General features: G+C 42.6%; 1 protein-coding gene across 1 annotated transcript in view; it reads right to left on the minus strand.

Annotated features, from left to right (window-relative positions):
* The window catches only part of LOC134602182 (transcriptional regulator QRICH1-like), a 44,471-nt gene that overhangs the window by 14,185 nt on the left and 4,199 nt on the right, over nucleotides 1-26,087 (minus strand). Inside the window, exons 2-8 of the mRNA XM_063446797.1 lie at nucleotides 12,225-12,360; nucleotides 9,928-10,958; nucleotides 8,262-8,433; nucleotides 6,335-6,489; nucleotides 5,245-5,359; nucleotides 5,054-5,162; nucleotides 3,333-3,484 (exon numbers count right to left, since the gene is read on the minus strand). Coding sequence (XP_063302867.1) covers nucleotides 3,333-3,484; nucleotides 5,054-5,162; nucleotides 5,245-5,359; nucleotides 6,335-6,489; nucleotides 8,262-8,433; nucleotides 9,928-10,938 — 1,714 coding nt within the window. The 5' untranslated portion in view covers nucleotides 10,939-10,958; nucleotides 12,225-12,360. The remainder of the gene's footprint in view (nucleotides 1-3,332; nucleotides 3,485-5,053; nucleotides 5,163-5,244; nucleotides 5,360-6,334; nucleotides 6,490-8,261; nucleotides 8,434-9,927; nucleotides 10,959-12,224; nucleotides 12,361-26,087) is intronic.

Below are 26,087 nucleotides of genomic sequence, written 5' to 3' on the forward strand. Positions count from 1 at the left end.
CTTGAACATAGATTACCTTCAGCTATAGCTAACCAGGTAAAACGTATACTATTACATTGGAAAAGAGAGTGGATCCAGGCTTAGTCATTAACAATCGGTCCCTAACAGTTAATAATAGTTTGCCACATCATACATTATTTACATCATAAAGCTTAACGTTGCACTCTTATGGTATAATGTTAACACACTAAACTAACTAAATAAACAGGCCATGCAAACAAGTCTGACCACAAGCTTAAACGGATGAGAGTCCTCATGTTTTCCCCCATTGTTATAGGCAAGTATGTTACTCCTGTGGAGACCAGGCTCCATGCTCAAATCAGAAGAGTCACAGTCGATTAAGACAGGAGAGAGTCTGCGGGATCTGTAAGTGCTTAATGATGAGTCATCAGTCCGTCCCTCAAGGAGGCATCGAAAGTCATGGCACTTACTGGAGAGTCACTGGGGAGAGGACTGAGTCGGGTCTTCACTGTGTGTTCAGCCGACCCCCGCCACGGGTATCTCTCTGTGGGGCAGCCTAGTGGGGTATAGGATACCCCCTTCTGTAGCTCTCCTCCTGTGGTCCCCTACCGCATCTGCCTTCCCCGTTTTCCGGTCAGCATCGCGGCCTGTAGCGTGGGTTGTTCTGTGCTGGGGCACCTCACCCTGGGTGTAAGCTGCCGGGGTCATTTGAGGGCGGGTGAATCGGGCGTGCTGGTGGGTCCCGCTTCGGCGTTTGGTGTCCAGGTTGCCTTGCTTTGTGGCCCGCCGTGCTGGTTTGCAGCTTATTCTGGAGACTCGAGGGAGATTTTCTCCAATGCGGCGGCGGATTGCCGGGCGGATCCATTCCGCTATTGCCTGCATCGCCTGTTTGAAGAGCAGCCTCCGGGTGCGTAGTTGTAGCCATATGCTGGCTCTGAGGCATGTGTAGAACTCGAGTGTATGCTTGGGGGGTTCGGTGAGTGCTCGCTTCGTTATGGGCTGCTTCTGAGCCGCCATCTTTGTTGGGCCTTGCTCTCCCCTCTTTGCTCCGGGCTTTGTCGCTTGGTCAGCCGTTTTTTGGGGGGTAGTCGCCCCCAGCGAGGACCGGGATATCCCCCGCCGGTCCAGAGGGGGGGGTGGTAGGGCCGTGTTCAGTTGCCGCTTGTGAGGAGGTTCTGTGCCGGGAGATCGGCCGCTTCCCCCAGGCCTCAGGCTCCATTCTGGTATAGGCCGTGTGGCCGATTCAGACGCTGGTGTCGTTTTTTGACGCAGGACGGGCATCATTTTGTTCCTCGTGTGGTCCTGGTACCTTTTTGGGGCGTCCTGTATAGGTGGCTTAGGCTGGGTAGCCATGAGGGTTGTTTTAACGCCTGCTGGTGTAGGAGCCCTCAGAATGTGCGTCCGGCCATTTTGGCTGCAGGCCCCGCCCCCCATGGCAGATGAAATTTAATGTTGAAAAATGCAAAGTTATGCACTTCGGCGTAAAGAATACACAAGCAACGTATACCCTTAATGGAAGCGAATTAGGGATAACAACACACAAAAAGGACTTGGGAATTGTTATAGACAACAAACTATGCAACAATGTGCAATGTCAATCAGCAGTAGCAAAGGCCAGTAGGGTATTGTCATGCATGAAAAAGGGCATTCATTCTCGGGACGAGAATATCATTTTGCCTCTTTATAAATCACTGGTAAGACCACACATTGAATATGCTGTGCAATTTTGGGCACCTGTTCTAAAGAAGGATATTATGGCACTAGAAAAAGTGCAGAGGCGGGCTACAAAATTAATAAAAGGAATGGAACATATCAGCTATGAAGAAAGGTTAACAAATTTAAACATATTTAGTTTAGAAAAACGTCGCCTGAGAGGGGATATGATAACATTATACAAATATATTCGAGGCCAATACAAACCATTGTGTGGAAATCTATTCACAAACCGGACTTTACATAGGACACGAGGTCATGCGTTTAGACTAGAAGAAAGAAGATTTCGTCTAAGACAAAGAAAAGGATTTTTTTACTGTAAGAACAATCAGGATGTGGAATTCTCTGCCTGATGAAGTGGTTTTATCAGAGTCCATACAGATGTTCAAACAGCTACTAGATGCATACTTGCAAAAACAGAATATTCAAGGATATAATCTTTCAATGTAGGGTAATAACTGCTTGATCCAAGGATAAATCTGACTGCCATTCTGGGGTCAAGAAGGAATTTTTTTCCTAGCTTGTTGCAAAATTGGAAGTGCTTCAAACTGGGTTTTTTTTTTTTTTATCCTTCTTTTGGATCAACAGCAAAAAACATATGTGAGGAAGGCTGAACTTGATGGACGCAAGTCTCTTTTCAGCTATGTAACTATGTAACTATGTAAGATAAAAGAACAAATCATATTTAAAAAATGTTTTTTAAAATGAAAGATAAATTAATAAAAATAACAAATTGAATCCCCAGTCCAAAGAAAAATTGGATTAATGGCTAAATTAACTCAATGAGCAATTTATTAGAAATCAATAAGACTGATCCAACCCCTTTTAAATAGATCACTTCTTATAGGCCACTCCAAACACGACCAATATGTTTTTGTAATGTTATGTCTAAATTAGATATATATGGTACAAGTAATGACTTGTACTTTTGTTTATTTTTTCATATCTAATATTCTGAAAACTAAATAAAATAAAAAAATAACCACTTAAACTTAATTAACCACTGGTCAAAAATGCCCTACTTGGTGTTGCTAGTGATTTAAGCGCAGAAAAAGTTACCTGCGCACTTGCTCATATCCCTATGCTTGTTTTGTATGTATTGTGGCTGATGTGTGCCATGGTTGTTGCTGCCACCCAGGAGTAGTGGAAGTTTGAGCACAGCACTTATTTCTGTGTATTTGTATTCACTTTTGCATCACAGTCATGTTACAATGCTGCCACCCACCCCGTGTGTTCCGTATTAAGGGTTAATATACATGTAGGGGTTTAGAAAAATACCTCTCTCTGTCTCAGATTTCTTTGCCTGAAGCTCAAGGAAGCAAGGTGAATTGTTAGTGTAGGAACCACTTAAGAGGTTTGCCTTGACGTGGCACGTGACCTTGCATCTAATGGTCATTGGAGTAACTAAATAAACTCCATTTATTTAAATATGCATATGGATTTAGACTAGTGTGCAGGTAACTTTTTTCTTAGCTTGTTTTGTATGTATTGGGACTGATGTGGTACTTGCTGCGGCCCAGAACTAGTGGGAGTTTGAGCGCAGGACTTATTTTTGTGTAGTTGTTCGTATTTTGCCTAGCACAATTAAATAGAATTCTATTGAAATGTAATTATTGTAACCGGACAGTTGTGAAAGCAATCAAAAGATTTGAAGTTACCTTTTAAGCCACTCTGCACCTGACCATAAAGTCGTAGAAATCGTATTGTACAGTTTTTGTCTTTTCCGATTCCTGGATTCTTTCTTGTTTGCTTTGTAATTTTAGAAAAAGCCAGTTGTGAATGCTGCTCGACACTTTTCAACACAAAGTACCTAAACATAAAAAATACAGAGGTTGAAGACATAAAAAGGTTTTACATCATTCAGGGTTACTGAACATTTAGCTTGGGGAATGATGGGGGGGAACACCAAGTGGGGAAAAAAAGAAGAAAAAAAACTGTCTGGTCAAAGCTCCAGGAAGAACTAATTTAAAATTAGTCAACTCTACAATAGACCTGATCTTCAGCTATACCCTAGACCTGAAAAGAAATACAGATATTTTATGTTCCTGAATTGCACGGTTTAATCTAGAATTAATTATCTACTGCTCTGTTAATAGTATCCTAGGCTCTGAAGGAGGCTCATCTGTGTGTTATTAAAGTTCAATTTACAGACTAGGAGATAAAAGTCTAAAGCAAGTTAACATCTGACTGAAAATGAAACCATTTTTCCATGCAAGCTGTGTTAGTCACAGTGAGGGGAGGTGTGGCTAGGACTTCATAAACAGAAACAAAAGTAATAATGGCAGATTTGAGCAGCGAGACTGCAGGGGCATGATCAATAAACAAAAATTGCTGCATTAAGCTAAAGTTGTTTTGATGCGTATAGTATCCCTTTACATTAGCAGCCTACTAAGAAGCAACCTCCTTGTGAGCTTGATTGATGTGAACCTGCAGGCTCTGAGTTGGTGTCAGATACCCTCAATAATGTCAACAAGATCCATAAAAGAAGAGCCCTGCATTTAATGCCAGTGTAATAATAAAACGTGCACTGTAGATCAGATTCCATTTATTTACTGCAATTAAGGAATTTTCTGATCACTGACCAGAATCCTTATGTATCAGATGAAATTATTTTTTGTATATTTTTAACCTCTTTTTTGCTACTTCGTATGAAGAAAAGAAGGAAGGTGGACTTATAACCAAAACTACTGCGGCCAAATTATAATCAGATATTCACCAATTACACAACTGACAGGTGAAGCCATCTGTTGAATTGGCCCCAATAGAATCAAAAGAGATACCAGATTGCATAAGCCTAAAAGGAGTTTTCAAATTTATCAGGTCACTGATTTCTCACTATTTTCAAAAGCAACCACAATGTGATGAGTGCCAGTCTACTGAGACTACACGCCACAGGAAGCAGTTTCATGGTCTCAAAGGGACATGTGGTCCATTTTCAGAGCAGACCAGCACATATGACCCATATACAGGCAGTTTAAATACATGTTTCTAATCATTTGAGAAATTAACACAGTATGATGATGCTGCACCATGAGGGACACACTTTGATCCCACTCCATAGCCTAGAGATGAAGTTATGCATTCGGCATCCTATCCACTAAAGGTGAATCTACCTATAAGAAAACAGACCTCAGATATTACATTTTCCTACAATAAGTTAGATTGGCATGGTGAAAGATATTTCTGCAGTCTGTGTTTACTGGCAGTTGTAAACTAAGAATGATTACAAATTTTGTTTTTCCCAACTAAACAACAGTAAATCGGACTACTCAACTTTAGTGATTCAGTCCTCAACTTTTGTAATCCAACAAGCATCAACTGGATTTATATCTGTTTCTGTACAACAATTAAAAGGCTTAAATCACATCTGTCTACTTACTTGGTATTGAAATACATTAAAGTAAAAAGCAGTGTAGTTGGCGAATGAGCACCAAGCTGTTTACAGTCCCACAACATGTCCTCTGCAACGCAGCTTGAAATTACATAACCTGAAAGGGGAGGAAATCAAAGAGTAAACTTTGTGTAAACATTTTAAAACGGCAAATTAAAATTTTCTATTTTTCCCCATACCAAATGGATTTACACGTGGGCACCATCCTTTAAGAACTTCATGAAGCTTTTCCAAGAATTTAGAATAGTATAGGTCAGCAAAAACATTATCAATACGGTTGTTATCAAACATATGCTGGAAAAGAGAAGAAGAAAAAAAAAAAAAGAAAAGAAAAATGATGTATATAGAAATCAAAAAAGTCAAGAAAACAAAAACATGCATACATTACAATTAAACAGTTTAATACATGTTCCAGGCTCATGACTTTTATTAGGAGACAGCTGGACAAACATGCATCACATTAAAGGACTCCAAACACCTTGACCACTTCACTGATTTGAAGTGGTCATGGTGTCTGAAGTCTGTATGTGCAGCATATTTCCTAAAAAAACTGCACATACAGAGATTAACTCCATAGCTGCCATTGGTGTAACTCCACCTCTGGCAGAGTCATTAGCTTGTTCAGAACAAAGTTACTGGCTGGTTAATGTAAATGTTGTACAAAATTGGCATCTGATGCCTGCAAGCACAGTATGCTGCTGCCATACAGCCAAAGGCAACATGCAAAGAAACTAGGAAACACATTTGGGAGACACTGGGAGGAAGATCTTGACAAGCTAACACATATAGTTCACAAATCTGATCAAGGCAACAAAGTTATATATTTTAAAAAAAAAAACATAGGCAGTCAATTGTGTTGCACTTACGGGAATTTTTACTTTTTATTGCCCCCCACACATTCTACCACCACCAATAGCTTGCTCCTATGAGATCACAGAGCTGCAGTGATGTTAGTGAAGGGCCTCCTTATACCATAACATGAAAACATAAGTTACTAAAAACAATACACAACGGATTAGAAAAAACATATGCCTTTATCCTCAATTCTACCAGAAGTAGGTCACTGAACATAATATTTAGCCTACCATTAGGTATCTTTATTTAATCTAGTTAAAAACAAAACTACGGCCTGTTCACTTTGAACCAAAATGTGAAAAATCTAGAAACATGCAGTAACTAACACATTTACATTTAGAAATGGTAACTAAGAAAAAAAGTAATTGGGGGAAACAAATTTAGTTGTAAAATAAAACAAGATATGCCCCCTACCTTCTGCATACAAAGAAATAAATAATACAACATGTCTGCTTCGTATGGAGAACCATCATGCTTCCTAGCTTCTTTGGTCATTAGGCACAATCCATAATTTAATTCTGCTATTGGCACAGATAGAACATCTTCCCTAAATATAATGGGTTTTCTGCCTGGAAAAGAAAATGACTATGTTAACTGGAGAGTCAGCAACACATTTGAAAATGATCACCAGACTGATTAGATCAATACATCATATACCAATTAAAGGGACACTCCAGGCACCCAGACCACTTCTGCTCATTGGAGTGGTCTGGGTGCCAACTCCCACTACTCTTAAACCCTGCAAGTGTAATTATTGCAGTTTTTTATAAACTACTACTAGACAGCCACTAGAGGTCACTTCCTCCTTCATAGCACAGATTATCTGTGCAATAGCGTCGCTGGACGTCCTCACGCTGTGTGAGGACCTCCAGCGTCGCTCATTTCCTCATAGGAAAGCATTGAAAGTATTTTTCAATGCTTTCCTATGGGGAGTGCTAATGCACATGCGCGGCATTGCCGCGCATGCGCATTAGGTCTCCTCGGCCAGTGGGCGAGATCAGTCCCGCCCACAGGCCGACGGAGGCAGTAGGAGGAGCGGCGCGGAGGAGGAGACAGCGAGGGACATCTTTGCTGCCTCAGGTAAGTGACTGAAGGTCTTCACCCCTTCAGTAACCGGGGATTGGGGGGTGGGAGGGAGAGGGTACCTCCAGTGCCAGGAAAACTGATTTATTTTCCTGGCACTGGAGCTTTCCTTTAAGTACACACAAAAACAAATGAGTGATGTCAGTTTTTTTCCTATAATTCCTAGCCAGCACTAGCAGCATTGCGCTGGGATTGCTATGATTGTAGGGCAGGAGGACCACCAGTTCGAGGTCTCTTCAGTCTCTTATACTGAGAGGTACGCTTTAAACAGCCCCCTTTAATTGCAGATTCTCTCCAGAATCTGCATCTTCTGCTAAAACACTAGCAAGGACAAAGAAAAATGCTGGCCCTCTTGTTAATTTCAATGGACTGTTTATATATTTATGTCATAAAGGTTTTCTAAACATCCAAGCATGACCCACAAGCAAGCTTATAATCTAAACCAAAATAGTGTATTAAGTAGGAACCAGCTGTTTTAAGTAAACAATACAGCCTGATGTGGGAAGAGGTACATCTGGAAGGTATATTGGGTCACCTAAAATGTAAATATTTTGGCATATACCATTCTGTACTGCTAGTTTTATTTTTTGCCCAACCTATATTTGTTTAAAGGAAAAGTATATGGCCAGGAACACAAACATGTATTCCTGACCCTATAGTGTTAAAAACACTATCTAGCCCCTATGGCTCCCCTCCCCCCCCCCCTAAATACAGTAGAATCTTACCTTTATTTCACACCAGTCTGCTGGTGCTGGATCTGCCTTCTTGGCTGACATCAGAAGTTATGATCTCAGTCCATCACAATGTTTTCCCATAGGAAAGCATTGGATTGGCTGAAAATGGCTGAGCTTATCAAGGAGGCAGATCAGGGGCAGAGCCAGCACAAGCCAAATACAGCCCTGGCCAATCAGCATCTCCTCATAGAAATGCATTGAATCAATACATGTCTATGATGACAGTTCAGTGTCTCCGTGCAGAGGGTGGAGACACTGAATGTGCAGCACTGCCCCATGAAGCACCTCTAGTAGCCATCTGAGGAGTCGCCAGTAGAGGTATCACTAGCCTGTAATATACACACTGCATTTTCTCTGAAAAGAGAGTGTTTACTGCAAAAGGCCTGCAGGGACGGATTATACTCACCAGAACAAATATTATAGGCCGTAGTTGTTCTGGTGATTATAGTGTCCCTTTAATCAAAATCTAAACGTATGGAGAAGCAAGTGAAACACACATTTATACATCACAGAAAAAATCATACTTCCAAACTGTTGTATCCTGCTTTCAGCTTCTTTCATCGTTTCAGAATTTTTTAACTGTGCCCAGGTCCTCCAAAATAAAGCTCCTTCATCTGGCTTTAAAGTGCAAGGAAAATCTGCATTATTTTGCAAACGCATGTGAGATTCGGATGGAGAGCACTGCATGCCTGGAGACTAAACAAAGTAACAAATTTCAACTATAATATCAATCAACAATTTACAAATTAAGAAGTAAAAATAAAAACGTCTAGTCACAAAACAGTATTTCTAGAAAACTGCCAACTGAATGTTAAAGTTTACAACAAGCTGAATGTAATACAAAGTTACACTATAGCCACCAAAAAAAACTTTAGACTGTCCAACAAATGAACTTTAAACATTAGATCTTACTTTACAGGAAGTGTTTAGGAATGCTATGTAAGTCACATGCAGAGAGGACTGCATAAACATAGTAATTTAACTCCTTAATGGCAGAGAATTAAGAATTGATTTATACACCCAAACGGTTGCATTAAGCTAAAATTGTTTTGGTGGCTATAGTGTCCCATTTAGAGACAAGCATATTTACCATTACTACCCCAAAAAGGTTTTTTATAGCATAATTTAGGAATTTTCTGGTCACTGACCAGAATCTATTGCAGGGGAAGGCAACCTTTTAGCAACACTGTGCCGAAATAGGATTGTGATGCCCCGTAGCGTGCCGGTCCTATTTATTTTTTAAATTGAGGTGTGTATGTTATCATATTCTGCTTGTTATTTATACTGCAGTTGATTTGTATCGTTGTATTTGTGCGAATATGAGCTATTATATTGTATATGTTCATGAGAAGTTTGTAGTATCGTGTATGATGCCTATGAATGTGGGGTGTGTATGGGGACTGCTTGTGGAATTGTGTGTGTGGATGGAAATGTCACATAGTGTGTTTGGTGGTGTGTGTATGTGTAGGGCTGTTTGGGGGTATTGTATGTGAGAGCCTGCATGTGGGGTTGTGTGCATGTATGTGGATTGTTAGTGGTGTTGAATTTGTGTGGATTGTGTGTAGACTGTTTGTATTATTTGTATGAGGAGAGGGTTATTCTGCAGCGGTGTATATCTAGCTGTGTGGGTGGCTTCCCTGGGTTCCAGTGTGGACCAGGCTGGCCAGGTACAGGGCAAGGACAGGAGCTATAATAGCAGCTGCAGGCTGCTCTACTACAGTGTGGATTCCCATTCACAAGTGCTGGAATGAAAGGATCTCAGATCACTTCCTCTACATGCTGCAGTGCATAAATTGAGGATTTTGTCACCACCTTTTCGTATTTGCAGATATATAAAGTTTCCCTGGGACTCCTGATAGGCCAGAGCCTGTTTGGCTCTAGCAGCCTTGAGTGCCGTGCACAAACACCTTGAGTGCTGTGCATGGCACACGTGCCATATGTTGCCTACCCCTGATCTATTGTATCAGATGAGATTATTTTTTGTATATTTTTAACCTCTTTTTTCACAGCAGATCTCATGACTCACTTTCTCTAAAACACACATCTTGTAGGAAACACATGTGAAATGCAGCCTCATGACACATATGCATGTGTATATGTCATGGTGTGCTATACCAAACGTAAGGCATTCACATGAAGGCATTATTGACCTTTCAACAAGGGGTTTACAAAATAAAAAATATCACATACCTGCCCTTGCTGGTCCCAATATTTAGCTGATTGATAGACTCTTCCCCCAGCTTGCACAGACAGTGGTATCTGGATATTTCCATTCATATTGATTAACGGCATAGGATATCCTGACGTACTAGGTGTATGCACAGATTTTTCAGAGATATTCTTTTTGGCTTCATAGCCCTCTTTGCTCTCCTCCAGTTTTATACTGCTTGCACTCATGGGAATCTCACCCATCTGTACAGCGCCACAGCTGTCTTGAGGAACTGAAGTGTGCATAATAGTCTGAGACTCTGGACAAGTAGCATGAGCAGAAAATATTGCCCATGATTCTACATTAGGCAACTGCCCAGCTGTCGATGTACTTGCTGGGACTAATCCGTACAACTGACTACTATCCACAGTTAGCAGTTCTTGGCGAAGAGGAATATAGGTTTGTTGCTGGCTCTGAACAGGTAGAGCTAGAACTGTGGCCGGAGTATTCTGCAAAGACGTGTGGTTAATAGTATAGCTGTCCTCGATTGGCAAGTCAAATTTACGTTTTTTCACAGGCTGAGATAATCCAGATGAGCAAGATCTTCTATCCTGTGAGTTAGATGTACCAATAACATTAGAACTTTGTCCATCAGTAACAGATTGGTTCTCTGCCTGATGTTGCAGGTTCTTATTTGATGGGCTTGTTGGAACATCTAAGTGGTGTCCCTGTCTCAACTGTACATGGTGCATGGGAATGTGATGCTGTTCAAGAGGAACTCCAGGGCTGACAGTAGGATGTTGTAATGGAGATGCAATAGGCCTTGCTAGCTCCAACAAAGAACCTGCCACATCAGTGCTGTCCATATAAAAATAATGATTCCTTTGCTGATATACCGATATTGGAGAATGTACAAATTGCTGCATTTCTTCAGTTCCCTTTCCATTAAGCGAGTCTAAGAATTCCTTCATACGTTGAGGAGGTATTGTCTGGGCTTTCATTCTCAAGTAGTCTTCATATGGAATGGAGTTTTCCAAAGAATGGTTCATCATTCTGATAATTCAAAGAAAACCTGAAAGAAAAAAAGAAAGAAAACATTACAGAAAGGGAAAAGAATTTAAAAGAACAGGAAAATTAGTTCCCCGGAAATGTTTTAATAACTTGTTTTCATTACCTGCACCTCCTAACCTTTCCCCCTCTATACCTTCATCCTTGTTGTTCCCAAAATCCCAGTAAATACTAGTGAGCATTTATTAAGGTGAACACTGATTAATGAAGCATGAAAAAAAATGGCAACTGCCACCCCATGATGCCTTAGGCAATCATTACAGTGCAATGTTTATTTGCCTTCCTAGTCTGCTGTATTTCCAACCCGGACGTTTCATTGTATTTCTTTCTAAAACAATAGAATATTGCAATAAATAAATAAAGTATACATCAATATGAGAAATCATACTTAATTGCATGGTTTTAAAAGGGCAATGCAGTCTCCCTTGGTCACAATATACACTGAAACTTTTAATGAATGCAACTCAATCTCAGTTTACAAAAAATGAAAACATAAAATACAAAACTTTAAAGGGTTACTAGACCCTTTTGAGGGGGCTTTCCTGTGTAAAATGCATTATTAGGCACTGTGGAGAAGGTCCATACCCCTTTCACTTCATTGTAATACAGGCAAATGAAAGGTTTTACTTACCTGAAATCAATGTCTTCCGCGCCTACTCCTGACACCACTTGGGCCACGCACGGTCCAATCACAGTCTTTTTACAGAGACTCCTGTGATTGGAGCATTTCGTCAGCTCAGAGTACATGCGCGCGCTCCAGGACAGCAAGGGGACGAAGGTTATTTTTTTTTTTTGTTAAATAAAAACATTTTAGATAAAGCAAATGAATGACGGAGGGAGCACTCACAAGGTACGCACCGACAGACAAAATGTATCCACATAATTCATATTAGGCAGCCCGGAACAGAGTTCTGGCCTGTCAATGGACTGTGGGTTGAGGGTGCAACTAGCCCCCAGAACACAATTAGAAAAACTCAGTATGAGCAGTGTTTAACCCCTTAAGGACACATGACATGTATGACATGTCATGATTCCCTTTTATTCAAGAAGTTTGGTCCTTAAGGGGTTAAAGCTGAAACACTACACATACGGACTCCTACCGCCAAGACCATGTCAAAATGGTCATGGTGATAGGAGTAACCTTAATTTTAGAAAAAATACATCCAGTATCCTTTGGTTATGTTACAAGCTTGGCTTTAAAAAAAATAAATTAGTTACAAAATAAAATGTATTCAGAAGGTCCAAGCACCAATAAAGTAAACATATGTACCTTTTTATGGCATATATTTTTAAAACAGCCACTGTCCTCATGTCCAAAACGTCAATGAATTCAACAGCTGGCAGGAGATCACTCACTGATGGCACGTTAAGGATCAATGCAGCTTGTATTTGTAGGTCACACCTTACTGAATAAGGAAAACAAAACACTGTTATTTAGGTTGTATTCATATTATTTAATGCAAAGAAAAAAATACAACATGAAGCACATTTATAAACCATTAAAGAACATCCCACACACATTAACAACATAGAACTACTAAATTATTTTGCAGTCAAGACATATGGTATGCTTTTTGTGAGCTGAACTTGGCACAGTGAATACAATGGCGCACTGCAACATTCTACAGGAAAATATTTTTTATCAGTAAGTAAAACCATAGTTTTTTCCATATGTACTCTACTCTGAGACACAGCAAACCCATTTAACAAGGACGTTTCAAGCATGAATCAGGTCTTCATAACCAATTCTGAATCTTACACCAGTAGATTGCATTGTCTGGGGATCTGGTGATTCCATCACGTAGAGACTGTTAAATAATTGGACTCTAGACAACGTGGCAGACTTACAAATCTATTCACGAGTTGTCATTAATCTACCACCCCAAGAAGTGGACTGTGTCCTTGTAGAATGCGTTCTAAACTCAAATCGGATGACCTGAAGCAAAATAAGCTCTAGAGCATGCTTTCAATGCATCCACTTTACAATAGCTGCCACAGATCCTTTCCAATGACCATGGTATGCAACGAATGGTCAGCTTTCCTAAAAAAATTCTGAGTTCAATATAAACAAAAAGTAAAATCTAGACAGACAGTTACTCTTTCAAGATATGACTCGGGTTTTGAAAACAGTTAGGAACAAACACAGTCACCTCTAATTTAAGAGGAAGCTCTGCCAGACACATGATTTAGGCAAATAAATCTGTTTTTAGAGATCTTGTTCCTCCATGCCTGCTTAAACAGGCCCCACTGTCATGTTGCCCAACTGAACATTAACCTATTTTCCTTAAAGATATACTATAGTGCTAGGAATACAAAGTTGTATTAAGCCTGCAAGGAAATGATTGCAGTTTATCAGTAATTGCAATAATTACTATTGCTGAGTTAAGGGGACAGGATCACTGTGCCCAGACCACTTCAATGAGCTAAAGTGATCTGGGTGCCTATAGTGTCACTTTAAAGATATCTTTCAAATGTTCTTAATGCATAACTTCTAAATCTCATCAGGTTAGATACTCTGAGGTCCAGAATCATGGACCATGAAAACATTCTGGATGTCCCAACCACTCTGATGGATCTGTGCTAACTAGCATATTTAAAACTATTGACTTTTTAGAAGAATATCTGCCTGCTTTTGTACAAACCAGTCAAAAAGCCCAAAGGTTTCATGTCCATTTTTAGGGAGCAAAATGGAAATAAATTAAGATGAAATACCGTATATACTCGAGCATAAGTCGAGTTTTTCAGCACATTTTTTGTGCTGAAAACCCCCAACTTGGCTTATACTCGAGTCACTGTCTGTATTATGGAAATTTGCATTGCCATAATACAGACTAGGGGCTGGCAGGAAGCACTTACCCCTCCTGCAGCTCCTGTCAGCTCCCTTCTCCTCCGCGCCGGTCCGTTCAGCACCTCTGTCAGCTCCCAGTGTAAGTCTCGCGAAAGCCGCGGGGTCATAGCGCGGCTCTCACGAGACTTCCTGCCAGCCCCCCTCCACTGAACTGCCAATGCCACTGGACCACCAGGGAGTGAGAGCCCCCCTCCCTGCCATGTATCAAGCAGGGAGGGGGGACGAAAATAAATATATAAATAATAAAATATTAAAAATAATAATAAATAAAAAAAAATCTTAATAAAACAAAAAAATTATTAAAATAATTAAAGAAAAAATAATAAAAATTCCCACCCCCCCCCCCCCACCAAGGCTCTGCAACATACACACTCACACTGTAAATAAATATTCAATTAATATATTTTTTTTTAGGATCTAATTTTATTTAGAAATTTACCAGTAGCTACTGCATTTCCCACCCTAGTCTTATACTCGAGTCAATAAGTTTTCCCAGTTTTTTGGGGTAAAATTAGGGGCCTCGGCTTATATTCGGGTCGGCTTATACTCGAGTATATACGGTAGACTTTTATCTTCACGTGTTTTTCTACAGGTATCTTCTGATAAATTGTATCCAGAATTATGTCCAGAAACTGGACTCTTCTTGTAGGCAAAAAAAAAAAAAAAAAAATTACTTCTCCCACCTAAAAACAGCTCATAGTTTTTGAAGGAATTCCAGACTGCTGTTGATGTGAAGAGCTGGTTGTTCTTATTCTGGCTTGAGCAGCTGCTAGGACCTCTTTTTAATGAATAAATACTTGAGAAGCTGATGACAACCTAAATAACAGGGTTGGGAGTTGAAAATGGCAGATTTATGACCAAGTGTAGATGGCACTATGCAGAAATTATCTGTGGTCTGTGGCTGCGAGAACAATAAGACAGCAATCTTTTAGACCTATTAGCAACATTACATGGACACTTTAGTCACCAGAACCAGTACAGCTGGAGTCTATATGCAATTTCTGAAGGCTTTTCGAAGTAAACTCTGCCTTTTCAGACAAACGGCAGCGTTTATATTGCTGCTTAGTAACACCTCTAGGTGCAGACAGCCACTTGTGTCCAATAACACAAGTCAATCTGATACCAGGACTGAAACATTGACTTATGTGATTAGACACAAATAATAATGTATTGTATTGAAACCTATTACAAACTTCTCTGGAGATTAATATTTTGGTTGGAAGTTGCACCGAGGCAAAGAACAAGATGGAAGAGTGGGTGCCGGGCCCAATATATATATATATATCTATATATATCTATATATATATATATAGAGAGAGAGAGAGAGAGAGAGAGAGAGAGAGATCTCTCTATATCTATATCTATATATATCTATATATATATATTCACAATGGGCCTAGCACCCACTCTTCCATCTTCTACCTTGCCTCGGTGCAACTTACAACCAAAATATAAATTATATTATGGAGAAACCGGAAGAAATTTTGTGTAAACAGTTAATGTGAGAAATTAAAACATATACAAACAAAAATTAACAATTAACACGTTGAATAAACCTGGGTTACAAGTGTTGCTCCTATTCCCTTTCCGTTCCCACTTCTCAGTTCTGCATTGCGTGGAGCACCAACGTTCAGCGTATCCACTTCCAAGTGTACAACATCTGCATGGAGATGCTGCACGCTCCCCACACAGATGCATTGATTTAATGCATCTCTAGGAGAAATGGGAAAGCATTGTATTGGATATGGGAAAGCATTGGATTGGCTAAGAATCAGGATTGATGATCTCGGACATGGAGTTGGGGCCAGCCATGGCAAGGCTGGCATGGCTATGGCCATGTATAAAAGGTAGTAAGCCTTTTTTTTTTTTTTTGTTTACCCCTTACAGGGGGAGGGGCAAAAGTTGACAGTCTTTAACAATGTTACAAACAAAATGTATTTTGCTAAATTATTTTACCATTTTAAACCACAGCTCGACAAATCCCAGGTCGCCATTGCGACTAGAAATTTTGCCCTAGCGCCTGGGATTTAAAGCCCTTTAGCTAAAGGCAGGATGGGGGAACAATGGGGTAGGCCAGTCGCCTTGAGGAGCGTGGACGGCTAGCCGGGGCAGTGTGCAGGCGGCCGCCCAGGGGAGCATTGCTGTGGTCGGCTAGGGCATCTTCAAGCTGCTCCCCTCTGCTCCCTCGCCCTGTTTAATTATGTCGGGAGCCGGAATATGACGTCATTCCAGCTCTCGGCATCGCTACAGGGAGCAGAGAGGAGCCGCTTGAAGATCACTTCTCCCTCACACGCAGGATGAGCGAGCAGCCCCACTGGACCCCAGGGAAAGTCCACTCAGCTCTCCCAAAAGGTAGGGAGGTTGGGTGGATTCAAATGAAAATGGAAATGTGTGTGTCTCTCTCCGTCAGTATGTGGGTGCGTGCGCGGGCTCCTCTCCCCGTCAGTATGTGGGTGCGTGCGCGGGCTCCTCTCCCCGTCAGTATGTGGGTGCGTGCGCGGGCTCCTCTCCCAGTCAGTATGTGGGTGCGTGCGCGGGCTCCTCTCCCCGTCAGTATGTGGGTGCGTGCGCGGGCTCCTCTCCCCGTCAGTATGTGGGTGCGTGCGCGGGCTCCTCTCCCCGTCAGTATGTGGGTGCGTGCGCGGGCTCCTCTCCCCGTCAGTATGTGGGTGCGTGCGCGGGCTCCTCTCCCCGTCAGTATGTGGGTGCGTGCGCGGGCTCCTCTCCCCGTCAGTATGTGGGTGCGTGCGCGGGCTCCTCTCCCCGTCAGTATGTGGGTGCGTGCGCGGGCTCCTCTCCCCGTCAGTATGTGGGTGCGTGCGCGGGCTCCTCTCCCCGTCAGTATGTGGGTGCGTGCGCGGGCTCCTCTCCCCGTCAGTATGTGGGTGCGTGCGCGGGCTCCTCTCCCCGTCAGTATGTGGGTGCGTGCGCGGGCTCCTCTCCCCGTCAGTATGTGGGTGCGTGCGCGGGCTCCTCTCCCCGTCAGTATGTGGGTGCGTGCGCGGGCTCCTCTCCCCGTCAGTATCTGCGAGCGTGTCTCTCCTCTGAAAAGGCAGTGTTTACATTGAAAAGGCTACAGGCACCAGAACAACTACATTAAGCTGTAGTGGTTCTGGTGACTATATTGTCCCTTTAAGAATTGTATATTTCGCGGAAATTAAACGTCGCTAGTTTTAAAACATCTGGTGCCAACTTTTTTTTAGCTGGCTCCTAGATTCCAAACAAATTCGTCAAGCCCTTTCTAAACTACACTTGTATTTGGTATGACTTGGTGCCACTTAAAAGACCATACAATATAATCAACACATTGAGCCATCCAAACTGAAAGCAAATGTATAGGTAAAAGGTAATTTTCTATCTTATGGACTGAATTTTCTGCTGGTTTTGACTGCTATGCCAACCGTATGTAAAGGTGCTGCCAGTATACCACAAATAATTGATCATTTCTACTTTTTTATTTTTTTAACAGGGTTATGGAAATTTGATGGCATACGTGGCTTGTTTTTTTGGAAAATATATTTTTTATTATTTTCGATTCAAGTCATTGATCACATGTCAAGCATGTGGCAAAAACCAGGAGACACGCAGGTCTCTGACACGAATAACAAAAGGAAAATGATGAATCAGCACAGTGCGGACTCGCAGGTCCTTGTTGTAGTGGATGGCTTTTTGGCACGCAGGCCTCAATCATGATGTAAAGACATGATATCAAAAGGTTCAACACTATGTCTCACAGGTCTCCTGAAGCATTTGAGGTATTGTTTCGCCTGGTAAGTGTAACACATTCCTCCTCACCTTGTGGTATCTGCGCCCAGCTGCCGTGCGTCTGTATCACTGACTCTTGCAGCATGTTGAAGGCCGCCAGCCGCTGCGGATCCATGCCAAATTATACCTCCACGTTATTGACGTCGCCGTGTGCGCGTGACGTCAAGTGGGAGACGCGTGCAACGTTTTGGAGTTAAATGTCGTTTTCGGCCAATCATAACTATAAAGCACTTCTTTAAACTCAAATTTACTTTTCCTCATTGCCCTGTCGTGGTTTCCCTAGTGGTTGTCCGAGAGTGTGTTCCTGAGGGTTTATATTCTGTTTTTATGACTTTGGCTTCGTTTGACTTCCCTGCATTCTGGTATCCCGGACTTCTGGCTTTCCCTTATTGTTGTGTCTCATTCTGTGTCCCCTGACCTCGGCAAGTATCCTATTGTTTGGTGCGTTAAGTCCGGCCATTCTAAGGCCTGGTAATACGTTACCAATTAGTCCTCAGTGTGACACAATCCTATGTGCTGGATCAATTAGTTTCCTGACAGTAAGACTCGCAGGTCTCGGGGCACCTAAGAAGGTAGTGATTTGCGGACTGACCTGCAGGTCTCGTTTCCTATCCAGGGCCTGGTCACAAACTTACGTCAGCCTTAATCAGGCAAGGCTCCCCTCTTGCCCTGCGTACCCTCTGTGGTGCGATACTTCTCCGTAAGTTGTCATAAAACCTCGTCTTGTCAGGTAGGCATGTATAGTGTGTCTCGAGTAGAAGTGCTTGATACTCTTGATTGGATGCAGTTTTGGCCTCCAGCCGCTTCTGTATGGTCTTGTGTGAGAGGCACTTCTGTATGGTCTTGTGTGAGGTTCTCATTGCAGGGAGAGGAATCCTCCTAAATTCGGGGTAGGTCGGTATATCATTCCTAAAAACCATTTAGGGACTGAGTTTACCTGGGGGAGTGGGAGAAGAAAAGGGATGCGAGGGGGAGTTTGGGACTATTGGAGGTGTGGAGGGAGGGAGCGTCCAGTACTTCACGAGTGGAGAGGGGCGCAGGTGTGGGGGGTGGGGAGGAGCTCGCGTTGTGGGTACTGTCTTTCAATCCTATTCGTCCTGATGGTATCGGAGTTTAAACCTTCCTTAGCTGTGGTTAGTAGCCAGCAAGTCCTTGAAGAGAGGTATTTCCTCCAGGGGGTCTCCTCCTGCAAAATGGAGTACAGGTAGGAGATCCCGTGTGCCTGGGGGTCTGGGTGTATGCATGTTTTGAATGTGGTGCAATCTCGTGTGAGTGCGCTTCCTTTGGGAAGTGTGTTAAAGTTAATTAGTTGCACGTGCTTGAAGTGATGCATGAAGGTAGGTGTGTCCTCACCTAACAGGTCCGATAGCGTCTTACATCTGTTTTGAGTGAGTATGTAATAGAGGCGTGGTGAGGGAGTCGGAAATGATGTCCCGGAACTTGTTCGGGTCTAGTCCTGGTGGCAAGTCCTCATTGTGCATCAGTGGGAGCAGAGGGGAGGGGTAGGTCGCCAGGCTGTGCGTCCTGGAGGCCCCTCGCCACACTTTCAGAGTGTGTCTCATGTATGGGGATAGCTTGCATCCTTTAGGGTCTCTTGGGCCACAGGGCAGGGCTCAGACCGGTCTATGGGGCCCCTCCTCCTCGACCACCTTCCATAGTTTGAGGACCTTTGTTTTCATCCACTCCATCACCCTTTGTAGGTTGGTGGCCACATAGTAAAGGTGGAAGTTCGGCAATGCCAGGCCTCCCCTCTCTTTGGGTAGCATGAGTGTGGAGATTTTCATCCTTGGTTGGTTCCCGTTTCCACTGTATCGACCCATAGTGGATCGAAAAGAGTTGAAGAGGGGCTTGGGATCAGGATGGGGAGAGCTTGTAGCAAATAGAGAAGGCGCAGGAGAAAGTTAATTTTTATAACCTGGACCCTCCCCAACTACAATATGTGTGGGTAGGCCCAATCCTTCATCTCTTGTTTGAATATCCCCAGCAAAGGGGTATGGTTTTCCTTAACTAGATCCCCACTTCGTTTGGTCAACCATGTGCCCAGGTATCGAATTTTATGGTCGGACCACTGGAGCGGGAAGCTACGGCGTAGGGGGTCAGCGCGATTGCTTGGTGTTGTGAAGTTCAGGATATAGGGTTTAGAGAAGTTGATCTTGAAGTTGGAAATGTCACTGAATTCCCTAAAGGCCTTTAAAATTTTGGGTAGTGTGATTTCTGGTGTGGACACAAAGAAGGGGATGCTGTCTGCATACGCAGCTACCTTATGGTGAACTTCCCCGGCTGTGATACCCTATATGTATGATCAGGTCTGGCCAGGATAAAAGGTAGTCGTTGAGACCCCACTTAAATGTTGTGTGTCGGAAAAAGGGGGATCTAAGGGTTATCACCACCAGGGCATTGCGTCTACCACTAAGGGGAGAGTATAGTGCGTTGTGTAGAAATGGTCTAGTCAAGTGTAGGAATTGTGTGGGTGGGAGAAGGTGTAGTCCTTCTCTTCCGGGTGGTGGGCTCTCCAACGGTCCACTGTCCAGTGTCGCCTCAGGAGGGATTTGATGGTGCTCAGGTGTTGGGTGGGAGTGTGAGAGGTGCCCGTGGAGCAGTCCCATTTGGGGTCTAGTGCTATGTTGAAGTCACCCCCTAGCACGAGGGTCCCTTCTGCAAAGGTTTGGAGACTACGCAGAGTTTGTGAAAAGAATCTTCTGTTAGGGGCGTATATGTTTGCAAAAGTGTACTTCTGCCCCACGATCAACCCCTTTAAGAACAGGTACCTGCAACCCCCCTCCTGAAACGGTATTTTCTTGCTGATCAATATTGCTGTTCCACTGGATTTCCTCCCGTGGTAATCGCTGTAGTAACCCTTTGGGAAGTGATGGTTGGTCAGCTTGGCTCTGTCCCCCTCTCTAAAGTGTGTTTCCTGTATCGTGACTATTGAAGCCCTTTTGGTGTGGAAGTCCTTCAGCGCCCTGGAGCAGTTCTCCGGCTTATTGAGCCCCCTGGCGTTTATGGTGAGGATAGTAAGATGGGCCAGTGACAGTGCCATCGTATCTTAACTGTGTTGGTTGCAAGGTATGTCTGTAGGAGTCCCTAACTGTCTTAGTCAGTGGGGGGTATGGTAGGGTCGCTATGGCAGGGTAGTGGAAGAGCAGGGTAGGATGAGAAAAAGAGGGGTGGGGTATGTGAATGTAGAAGTGCCTAAGAGAGAAGAGATGTTTGGGGATTTCGGTGGGGTTCGTCACGCGGATGTGACTACTCGGAATACACGTCGAGGAGCGGATACGCACAGTGCCACCCGTGGCCCGTGCGCCTTGCTCACCTTCCTGTAGACGCTGTTTCCTGTGGGGTGTTGGAGGGAGGCCCAGGACCTCCATGCAGCCTGGGGTTGTGTTTGGACCGCGTCGCTCGAACCTGTCGACCTGCGAATGTACAGTCACTAATTCGCGATGCCCCTGTTCGGCTGTAATAAATCAAAATATGATTGTGTGTTGCAATCCTCACCCTCTACTAATGCGGCCCTAGGGCCTACATGGGTAAACAGTTCCTCCTCATTAGCTATCGCAATAGGTTAACAAAAAGACTGTTAAAAGTAACAGTACAAACACATTGACATTACGTGGCTTTAAGTGTGTCTGGCCTTGGCTGTTGGTTATGGCGTCTCGTGTGCCCTAACGTTTGGGTAATTAGAGTTTGCCTGACAGTCCCTCTACACTTTTATCCTCCTTTATACATCCCCATACCTCTTTGAGTCTCCCGGAGTGCCCTGCAGATCTGGCTTATAGTGCATAGGTGGCGATGCATATACCCTCTTCCAGGACCCAGTGGCGCTTCCCCTCCCCAGTCATCTCAACCAATCTGGTTCCCCCTTTATGCCTCCACAGTGTTGATATCTCCCCAAGTACCGATCCCAGTACCTGGACCTTCCCAAGTATCGTGTCCCTGGGTCACGATAGCCCCCAGAGGACAGTTCCCGCAGCAACACCTGTAGGGCGGAGTCAGCAGTGCATGGGTTGGCTAGTTATACAGTAACCCCAGGCACTGCTTGTGTCCCAGTAATCATGATGTGCACCTGGCTGAAGCACCCCCCTATCCTCCCCTCCCCCCCCCCCCGTGTTATTATTAAAAGAGGATGTGGCAGTAGATCAGCTGTTTGAAGATATACTAAGACAGTACCTAACCAAAGGCCCCATTTCACGTAATTTGGAGTACATGCAAATTTTAAATACAGTGACATCAGCATGAGACTTTAGCAAGGAGAAATTTGCAGTTTACATGAGCAATCAGGGGTAAGGAGAGAGGTCCAAATTCAACAGCCTAACTCAAAGAAAAAGTAGACTCTCATAAAGGTCAGACAAATAGGATAGTCCTACCACATTAAAAAAAAAATGGATATTCAGTGAAAAAGATCTGAAGAGTTAGAATAAATATTGAACTATCAGGCTGGGCTCACACATCATGCAGATAACGCCTTGTAAACGTTTTCCTCCAGAAAAATGATTGCTACATAAAGTTGTTTGCTTATTTTCTGTCATTTGCAACTGCGGCACTTCCAAGAATAACACATGAATGCATGCATGCATGCCATGATATATTCATGAAACTTGTTAAAAAAAAAAAAAATGTATTTCCAGTGGTGTTGGACATGCTTTGACTGCCTAACATGACAATTGCAAAATGTTTAAATTTACAGTTCTTCCGGGGCAGCATATATGCTCCAAAATGATATACCGGTAATTAAAGGACAACTAAAGGCACAGAGGCCACTTACGGTGTGATAATCAAATTTAGTTCTCACCGCCATCTTCAGTGGAGGAGAACAATACTGGACAATTAGATAGATAGCCTGAAAAGGGTCAAGGGGTTAGTCAAGGGGTTAGAATAGAAAAAGGTGAGCAAAACATTCTCCCCCTCTTTTTGTTAATTGATGGTGGATCTTAAACAAGAGGCAAAGGGAGCGCAACTATAGTTGTAAAAATTTATTTGCAACGCTATAATGTCCCTTTAAGATGGAACTGATTGTATAAAGAGTGTCCCTTTAAATTATTCAATGTAATTTGTAGATTAACAATAACAATTTTCTCGAAAAAAATAAAAACAAATATTTTTTTTAAGCATTATTGTACTTAAAATGCTGAACCAATAATTTTCCATTTCTCCTGTACCAGTTAAACGCCTGCCATATTCTAATTCTACAGAGCCAAGCAAAGCATTTTAAACAGAGTAAATGTCATATTTACCCAACACATTTTCCATACAACTAAAAGCATGCTGTGAGTTTGTGTGCTGGGTTTGTTTTTGAACAGATCACTATATGATTTCTCTCTCTTAGGACAGGAAACCAGATCATGCAATTCTGATCTCAATTTTGAAATTCTACTGTCATTTTTCCACCGTTCCCAATTTATAAAATAAACCCATTAACTTGGGATTTCCGCATGAGAACAACAGATGGGCCAAATGGTTCTTCTCTGCCTTCTCAGTCTGTCTCCATGTCACATCTCTTCCTTCTTGGTTGAGAGGATTAAGACACCTGGTTTTAATGAAATGATTCTCTCATATCATCAAAGGCCTTCTGAGGAATGTTATGGTGCAAGGAGTCCCATCCAGTCTACCTTCATTCTCTAATTGCAGTAGGCAGCTCATCCTACCCCTCACTCTGCCAGGAATATAAATATATATGAGCATCAGTCTGACAGCCTTCGTCGTTCCCGGCCTCCGGCTCCACTTCAGAAACTTGGCCTCTTCCAAACACGAGACACGGCACGCATAGGTATGTACACGTCGGGATTCACCATTCAGTTTATTCCCACGTTCGTGCCTAAAAACGCGGGGATTGGCTCCCTTCTCTCATGTTCGTTTGTTACATACGTATTTTTAAACATATCATTCGGTTGATTTCGTTTAAATATTCTACTTTTTACTTTCATACTTTTAAACATGACGTTCAGTTGATTTCGTTTAAACATTTCATGTTTACGTTATTCGTGTCTAATCGGCTAATAACGATTAGGTTGGTTAAGTCCATTCGTGCAATTTCGCACACATGTACAGTTTTAGGTACATCAAATTGAACCAGTGACAAAGGATTGTTGACATTGTTGCTGCGAATATTTGTGTCTCAGGCATTCAACATTACGCTTCTTACATTAACCTCAATATCACAAGGCCTTTTTTCGTTACGTTCGTAATCCAAGTCAAAGAGGGGCTTGTCTCTAGTATTTTTTGATCCACGTAAGGTCCTCAATACGCATGTTACCCATTTACAGACAGTAAAAGTTTTTATAGGATTTCAAGACTTCTAGCAGGGAGTTGACTTTCTGTTGTAATATCTGTCTTTTCCACCTATTAGTGTTCACCAATAGGCGTAGTAAGATTCAGAAGTCGATCTCCAGGCCAACAGGTACAGATAATTTAACTCTTTTTTTCACCCTCCTTGGGTTAACATTACTCTAAATAAATACCTACACGTAGCATCTTTACTCGTAGGCCACACTCACACCTGTATTAAACTGCAGTCTCATCTTATCAATTAAGGGCACATTCTAGTTAGATTAATTCAAGCACTAATTTCCCCCCCTTTTCGTTTAATAAGCCACGAGTCTTAACCTAATTGATGGTTTTCTCCTTCTTAGGTGTATTGCTTAGCTCTCCTTCCAATGTTTCACTTCTCTCAGGTACATACCTGTACGCTTACGCTCAATTAGGAAAGAGACAAGCCCAGACTAGGGAAAAATAACTGGCTTTTAGGGCTAGGTGCTGACCCTAGTGTAAATTAGTTTATGGTCCCGCGAGGCCAACCCCCACCTCACAATGGAGGTTTTGCCCAACAGCCCATCTCATAGTTAGCTGCTTCGCACACCCTTCTGCAGGTTTATAGTCAGGGCCACACGTATTTTGCTCTCTTACTGTCAACCGAGAGTCCAACACCCCGTCACAAAGTTTTGTGGCTTTTGCCTCTTACTGTCACCTACATCTTAAATTAGCACATAACACCATCAAATTATATCTTACAGGCATGCAACATCATGTACTCACCACTTTTCCCAATCATTAATGGTCTCCACACAGACCAGACAAATAAAAATAATCATGCTGTAGATACCTTGCTTTTTCAACAACCTAACAGGGCACATGTTCATTGCAATATTTATGATGGAAACATGGTCCGGCATGGTGCAAAGAGCTTAAGCAACGTGTGCCCCAGATTTTTAAATAAAATTGCTATCCCAAGCATTAACAAATGTTCCACAAAGGAAAGAAAATTGCTAATTCAAACTGAGTAGAAAAAAAATGCACCGCCACCTCTAATCCATAACTGCACAATAGAGCAATAAATGCAAAAGATCATGTAAAAAAAAAATCCCCAGAAAAGAAATACAAATAAAGACGCATTGAACAGATATTCAAAGATGTGTATGTTTCCCCCATTTTGAGGATGAGTCAGAGATTTGTAATTAAATTTAATACATGTACTGCCTCATGGTGACCACACCAATAACGTGATTTGCATATCATATTAAACACTCCCTAAAGCCATAGGGTTTTACTCTCACATATCCCATTAAAGTCATGTCTCTCCATAGTGATAAAACATGTACTCACTATGACTATTCACTTCTTCAAAATGGAGTAATCCTAGAACAGATCTGCAGCTGGATACATCATGTTTATAATAACTGAACAATGATTGCATTGTTTTATTATATTTATATTAAAGCAGGATAACTTTTAAGGCTCTCAAGGCCAAGTGCAGTATAGTTATATATATACCCTGCCTGAGTGACAAAACACATTGCTCTCACATTTTGTATTGATGAATTACGTGGGGTTTAACCCCTCTCACTCTCTGTATTGATGGATTACGTGGGGTTAACCCCTCTCACTCTCTGTATTGATGGATTACGTGGGGTTAACCCCTCTCACTCTCTGTATTGATGGATTACGTGGGGTTTAACCCTTCTCACACTCTGTATTGATGGCTTAAATGGGGTTTAACCCCTCTCGTTACTTTTGCTCTCTGTATTGTTGGATTACGTGTAGTTTAACCTCTCTCATTGCTCTCACACTGTATTGATGGAATACATGGGGTTTAACCCCCTCACACTCGAATGATGGCTTGCATGGGGTTTAACCCCCTCACACTCGAATGATGGCTTGCATGGGGGGTTTCACCCCATCACACTCTGTAATGATGGCTTGCATGGGGGGTTTCACCCCATCACACTCTGTAATGATGGCTTGCATGGGGGGTTTCACCCCATCACACTCTGTAATGATGGCTTGCATGGGGTGTTTCACCCCATCACACTCTGTAATGATGGCTTGCATGGGGTGTTTCACCCCATCACACTCTGTAATGATGGCTTGCATGGGGTGTTTCACCCCATCACACTCTGTAATGATGGCTTGCATGGGGTGTTTCACCCCATCACACTCTGTAATGATGGCTTGCATGGGGTGTTTCACCCCATCACACTCTGTAATGATGGCTTGCATGGGGTGTTTCACCCCATCACACTCTGTAAT

This window comes from Pelobates fuscus, chromosome 3, assembly GCF_036172605.1.
Source record: "Pelobates fuscus isolate aPelFus1 chromosome 3, aPelFus1.pri, whole genome shotgun sequence".
NCBI classification, from domain to species: Eukaryota; Metazoa; Chordata; class Amphibia; order Anura; family Pelobatidae; genus Pelobates; species Pelobates fuscus.